This window comes from Cylas formicarius, unplaced genomic scaffold, assembly GCF_029955315.1.
Source record: "Cylas formicarius isolate icCylForm1 unplaced genomic scaffold, icCylForm1.1 PGA_scaffold_12__32_contigs__length_19106922, whole genome shotgun sequence".
Lineage (NCBI taxonomy): Eukaryota > Metazoa > Arthropoda > Insecta > Coleoptera > Brentidae > Cylas > Cylas formicarius.
Genome location: NW_026844225.1, coordinates 17,989,898 through 17,996,237, shown reverse-complemented (window position 1 = coordinate 17,996,237; position 6,340 = coordinate 17,989,898). Strand labels below are relative to the sequence as shown.

General features: G+C 33.6%; 2 protein-coding genes across 2 annotated transcripts; both read left to right on the top strand.

Moving 5' to 3' along the window:
- Positions 1-29: 29 nt before the first annotated feature.
- On the top strand, positions 30-2,307 carry LOC132708806 (sorting nexin-17). Its single transcript, XM_060681393.1, has 6 exons — positions 30-241; positions 293-485; positions 542-893; positions 953-1,322; positions 1,376-1,684; positions 1,855-2,307. The coding sequence occupies exons 1-6, from the start codon at positions 182-184 to the stop codon at positions 1,999-2,001; spliced, it is 1,431 nt and encodes a 476-aa protein (XP_060537376.1). The 5' UTR covers positions 30-181; the 3' UTR covers positions 2,002-2,307.
- An 807-nt stretch (positions 2,308-3,114) lies between these two features.
- On the top strand, positions 3,115-3,895 carry LOC132695486 (translocon-associated protein subunit delta). The gene is made up of 2 exons (XM_060659762.1): positions 3,115-3,500; positions 3,566-3,895. Exons 1-2 carry the CDS (start codon positions 3,255-3,257, stop codon positions 3,824-3,826), a joined length of 507 nt encoding a protein of 168 aa, XP_060515745.1. The 5' UTR covers positions 3,115-3,254; the 3' UTR covers positions 3,827-3,895.
- Positions 3,896-6,340: the final 2,445 nt, after the last annotated feature.

Sequence of the window (6,340 nt, the reverse complement as noted above, 5' to 3'; positions counted from 1 at the left end):
TTTTTACATTCTGTGGTTGAATTGTGAAATGTAGATGACAATCTTGACATATAAACAATTTTCTTGTTACTTTTACGAATTCATTAATGCTTCAAATGCGATGCTGAGTTAATTTTGCGTTTACTTATTTTATCGTTGTTATGTTCTTTAGAGCGTTGTTTCGTGTAATTTTTGGTTGAACATGCATTTTTCCATTCCATATACACAGGAATTAAACGAAGGAAATGGGTCTACTTTTATTGTATTTGCTTATTTATATTTTGTTTTTTTTTTTAATTTATTGTTCTTTTAGGGTTATAATGTTTACATTAACGGCGTCTTCCATTGCACAGTTCGTTATAAGCAATTACACAATCTGAATGAACAACTCAAAAAGGAGTTTGGCAGTGACAGTATCCCTCCATTTCCGCCCAAAAAGTTGCTTCCTCTAACTGCTGGACAATTAGAAGAGAGAAGGGTGTTATTAGAAAAATATATTCAAATTGGTAAGATCAGTTATATTGACTGTGGTCACCGTTGTAAGATGTGTTGCTTCTAACAGTTGGCCAAGATGGTAAACTTGTATCATCTGAAATATTGACTGGATTTCTATTATCTGCTCAACAAGAAACAATATGCCAAAAAAAGGAAGATGTTAATCTAGATATTTATGTCACCAACAATTATCAGATGAGTATTAGGGTCTCTACCATACATAGAACTGAACAAGTACTGTCAAAGACCCTTAAGCAAATTAGCTTGTCGCTGGATTTTATACAGTATTTCTCCCTCTACCTCATAAAATTGGAAAATACGGGTGATATGGTAGTGTTAAGAAAACTTTCAGATTTTGAATCACCTTATATGACCCAGCAAGCAGTTCAGGGTGCCAACAGAATAATGTTAAGGAAAAGGTATGCTTTTTTCCAAAAATTAATATATGTAAGTCTTTGATAGTATTTCTGATTTTTAGCTATTGGGACAAAGCTTTTGATAAGGAACTTATGAAGGATCCCATAGCATTAAACCTGTTATATCTCCAAACATTAGCGGACATAGAAAGGGGCTGGATAATAACAACTAAAGAAAACAGGTCCCATTTAGAACAATTACAAGACAAATTTGCAAAACGGGAATACATAGAATATGCACAAAGACTAAAATACTATGGCTTCCTACAATTTGGTTTGTGTTACTGTGATTACCCGTATGCACGGACTGGAGTGCAGATTTCCATAGGCAATGAAGAGCTCAATATGAGAATCTTGGGTCCTTCGAAATTGGTTAAGGAAGGTGTATTTAAAGTAACTAGAATGAGATGTTGGAGAATAACTGCTCCTAATGTAAGTAAATTGTTTTAGCTGATTTAGATAATGACCATTTTCCTATTTTTCAGGATAAATTGCCCTCCAATATAGAAGATGATTCCCATAGCAATAGCATTTACTCTAATACAAAATCTCGTATGGAACTCTCTTTTGAATATTTAATGTCAAAAGATAAGTTGCACTTGATTACAATATCCAGTGATCAAGCCATATTGATGTCTGTGTGTCTACAATCTTTAGTAGACGAGTTGTTGATGAAGAAAAATGGCTTCAAGAAGAAATCTGTAGAGAGTAACAAAGGAAAGCGGCCGTATATGAAAAGGGATGGATCTTATCAGTTTGTTTCTATTGACAGTATATATATGGATAGTGCAGAAGTAAGTTTCTCTTTGATGGAATATTGAAAAAAATAAATTTCTTATATTATTTCAGAAACATTTTTTTCAAAAACATAAAAATTGTATTGTTTAAATTTTAATCATTTTAACTGTCTTATTTATCAAAACTGTTACACAGACACTGACCTTACTAAATAACATTTTTCCAGGAATCTGATGGTGAGAGTATAAATGATTTCCAAGAACCCTTCTCAATTAAAAAGTTACAAGAGAAGTTTTCCAGCGTCTCATTTAAAAGTGGAAGGGAAATTATTGAAAACCACGTGTTTGAAGGCATTGGTGATGATGACTTATAGATATTTGACTGACTTATCACTTTTGCTCAGTTTGTATACTATATTTTTGATTATTTAAAATATGGTGCTAGTTATCATTCTTTTTTTAAAAAAATGGTACTTGCGAGAAGTGAATTTAATGTTCACAGTCCATTATTTTGACAGCAGTTCTTTTGTGTATGTCTAATTGGTGTAACCCGTCTAGAGAATTATATAATGTTCTCCCTATCGTTTTTTAACATACGTTTTTAAAGTCAATTTTAAGGAAGTGTAAATAAGTCTATGTATATTTCACATTTTAATAATAAAAACTATTAACTAAAAAAATTGTTTCTTTTAAACTAACCACACCCTACCCTACTATCATCGCTTGCTGACTTTTTTTTGTACCTTTGATAAACTGCAGGGCACAATAAAAAAAGCGCATTTTTTTGCAAGAAAAATGTGCTTCTTGAATTCGCTAAGACGATTATGATGGCCCTCTTCTGGTCCGTTTATTTGGGTTAATTTAAACACCTTCGCGATGGTTTTATTAGCTTTTTATTTCTTTTTTCATCACATTCGGGCGAAACCAAAAGACCCAGTCGCGGTCCGCTCCCCTCTAAATAACGTGAAAAGTATGTTCGGAAAATCTCTAAGGGCCATTCGAGCAAACATGGGTCAAAAGTAAGTAGCGTCCACGGCAATGGGCTGCATATCGGCCCGATTTTTTTTTTCAATCAGATGAATTCGAACTGATGAAAAAATTAATTATAAGTGAGTTGATGACATTTTTAACAAAGTATCGCTAATTCAATTCAATTCAATGATGCGTTTAACTGATAGCTGTTGGGCATGACTACCAGGATCATTCGCCCAAGTATCGCTAATTATTATTCATCAGCTTTTCGGTCACGAGACTGTTGACATGCTAAAGCAGGCTTCAATTCAATTCAATGATGCGTTTCACAGATAGCTGTTGGGCACGACTACCAGGAAGCAGGCTTCACAAATTCCGTAACACAGAAAATTTCCTGCTTTTTGCGATAGGCCAATTTACTGTGGACACTCGCCCAATGGAGAGAGACTTAATATAACACACACTATAATCATATCACAGTATATTTGTATATCATGTTGTTGTGTCATACGACGTGTTGACTATGTGTTACATCTGTTGAAGTGTTGGCAATCTTTGAAAGTGTGGAGTGGAGGTTGGAAGGGTTTTGACCTGTTTGATAATTTCTGGTTTTGTGTATCAACATTAATATAAAACCAGCCATACATTGTTCATCATGAAACAACAAATAGTACTAGCCTCATTTTTCTTTGTGTCCTTTACTGGATTTTGTGGCGCTTGCACAAACCCACAAGTAACCTCAAAGTCATTTACAACACAAGATGCGACAATCGTGTCCCATATTGCATATGTATCGGATTTTAGCGTGAAATGTTCTTCCGGAGAAGCTGGTAGTCTGTACGCTGAGTTGGAAGATGGTAGCATTACTCCAGTTGCAATTGTTGGCCCCCAATCCTACCAGGTAAGATAAGATCCAAACTGTACTTTTAATAAGTATTTATAATTTTGTTATTTGTTTTAAAATAGGTCAGCTGGACTGAGGAATCTAAGGCAGCCAAATCTGGTGACAGAATAGTTCGTATCTTCAATGAAGATGGTTACACAGCTATCCGGAAACTGTTAAGGGCTGGAGAATCTTCTTACAGTGTGGAGCCATTTTTTACTGCTGCGGTAAGACATCCCGGTTCATACAACGGGCCATGGGTGAAGAGTGAATTTATTGCGGCCATTGCCGCTTTAGTGGTGTCATATTTTGCAATAGCTACAAGAGCGAAAATCGTATCATAATTGATTATTTGTTTTTGTTGTAAATTATTAGTGGATTTTGAAGTATATGAAATAAAGTTCTAATTTTTATGTAGTTTTTTATTAGTCTATTTTCAGCAATTTACATTTCAGCTCTGGGTGCTTACTAAGTATGTTACAAATTTCCTGAATGCGGTTTCTATGCATTCTTTTCGTCAAACAATTATCAACCATAGAGCAAAAAGTCGAGAAAGTTTGGGATTCATCTCAAATCGTTTAGGGTGTACAGGATGTCCCAAATTTGACGTGAACTACTAGAATCTCGCAAAAAAAATTTTAGTGCTTAATTTAAAACCTGTTTCAAAATCTGGAAAATTCGGAGATATCGGGGAAAACCGAAAATCAGGGATTCCTTTTGATTTTTTTTCTGGCTTTTATTAAAAAAAAATTATAAAACAAGTGAAATTATTGCAATTTTTTAAGTGTGGTTTTCGTGTGCTCATCATCAATTTCAAAAAAATACGTGCACCACACTTAATGATTTACTACACAATTCCGCACTCAAATTGACGGTTAATCAAAATTTACACTAAAAATAAGTGAATATGAAACATTTATGTAAAACAGTTTTGAAATAATTGTTAATTATAAGTAATAATTAAAATTTTTACTATTATAGATTTAAATTATAGACTTGGTAGTCTTGTTGTCAAATATGTTCATTGCAATCCGACGAGAAATTCCATACTTGCTAGTGAACGGCAACGACAAATTTGTTTGCTAAATTTTATAGACATTTAATGGTGTTCCAACTTTTAGCAAGACAAGAAATGAGTTGGACATCCTGTACACTGTTCCTTTTGAATATTACCTATAACCTCAAATTTCACTATTTGTGGTGGATATTGAGTATTTATTTGAACTTATAATACACCCTTAAACTTACACTGTTCTCATAAAAATTGACTACTTGACAACTTGAATGACCAAATTTCCTTCTTAATTGTGCAGATGTTCATATAATTATAAATATTCACAACACGATAACTTTGTGGCAAAATGCTAACCAAACTATAATTAGCTATCTACGTATTACCGGGTGGTATATAGGGTGCTTCTTGAAAGTGTTGAATTTTAATGTTGACTATAACGCACCGACCATTTAAAAATAGTTTTTTTATAAATTGACTACTTTTTATTTAAACGAAGGGATTTTGAAATTCAAAAATCAATTTGAATGACTATTAAATATATTGTTTTAGTGCGATTATTTATAATGAAATTATTAAACCCGAATCTCGATTTGATGGCGTCGATGTGATGGGCGGTGTTCATCATGCTCTTTCTCTAAGTGGCCATCCCTCTCATGATCTGGGCCAACCCCCATTATAAAGAATATACTTAAATGGAAATAAATGACCTACATACAGGAGGTATGTCTATACCTTGCTTATTGGAAACTAAATATCTGCCCATAAAACACCATTTATAATTTTATATCAACAATATTTAAGTATGACAACAAATAAAAATCCCATTAGGTTTGAGTTTTCCAAACAGATTATACCACATAGTGATCAATCTATACCCAATTGCCTATTGTTTGGGATAGTATACAATATCATAAAACATTTCACATACCCACAATGCATCTCGCGCGAAACCGCGCAATCCCATTGGTCGTAGGCGACCAGACGCAGTTCAAATTCAAAAATAGGTCATCTCTCTGCGAAGCAGTTTAGTTCTTCAGTAAATGTTTGTGGTGATATTTTGTTTCGGAAAAATTAATGGAAATATTGCTTAGTTGCATTCGTTCGTGTCATGTGTGAACTGGAAGTTGATTGTTGTTTGTGCGAAGTGATGTTAACAGTGCCTAGAAAACCCTCTGGAATGGCGTGTGAAAATAAAGGTAAATATTCTAGTTTTTGGGATGAAAGATGTTCGTTCAGTTATAGTTTGGTTTTTATGAGGTTTAAGTTATTTGCAGGCATCAAAAATTTGTTAGCGATTTTCTCCTTGCATTATATTTCGAGCTTTTATTTATTAAATGTCATTTTTTAAAAAGTTTGATTCCCTGCGGTTCGATCGTCATTTGCTTTTTATTTGTAAATTTGAAGTGGACACTTGATTACTGTCTTTGTAGCTTCCTTTTGTGTGTAATCTAGCCATATGCATTTTTTGAAAGAATAAAACAAAGCAAACAGAAAGAAAACTATTCCTAAACTAAAACTATGACTTTTTCCCCTTCGCTTTTGTTTATCTCGCAAAGAGAAAGTAAGCCAGCTAAATTGTTGATAAGAGTTCTATAATGTGCGAAAATTAAACCGTTTTTAGCCAGATAATTTTTCAAAATTTTGAAAATCGTTGTTTATTACTTTGCCCTTTGAATTAATGTTTAACGTAGTTTAATATTACATTTGGATTTATGTTATTTGTCGCAGGATCGGTATCAGGGATGGGTTCTCCACAATTTCCGCCCAATATTAAGTTATTGTAATGGGTACCCGGTAGGAACACTCAGTTTGGGTATTCCTATTCAGGGAAGTAAGACGAGTG

Coding starts and splice junctions, on each gene's coding strand:
- LOC132708806 (XM_060681393.1), top strand. CDS start 182: ATGCATTTTTCCATTCCATATACACAGGAATTAAACGAAGGAAATGGG. Junction 242..292: donor GAAATGGGTCTACTTTTATT/GTATTTGCTTAT, acceptor TTGTTCTTTTAG/GGTTATAATGTTTACATTAA. Junction 1,323..1,375: donor GGAGAATAACTGCTCCTAAT/GTAAGTAAATTG, acceptor CCTATTTTTCAG/GATAAATTGCCCTCCAATAT.
- LOC132695486 (XM_060659762.1), top strand. CDS start 3,255: ATGAAACAACAAATAGTACTAGCCTCATTTTTCTTTGTGTCCTTTACT. Junction 3,501..3,565: donor TTGGCCCCCAATCCTACCAG/GTAAGATAAGAT, acceptor GTTTTAAAATAG/GTCAGCTGGACTGAGGAATC.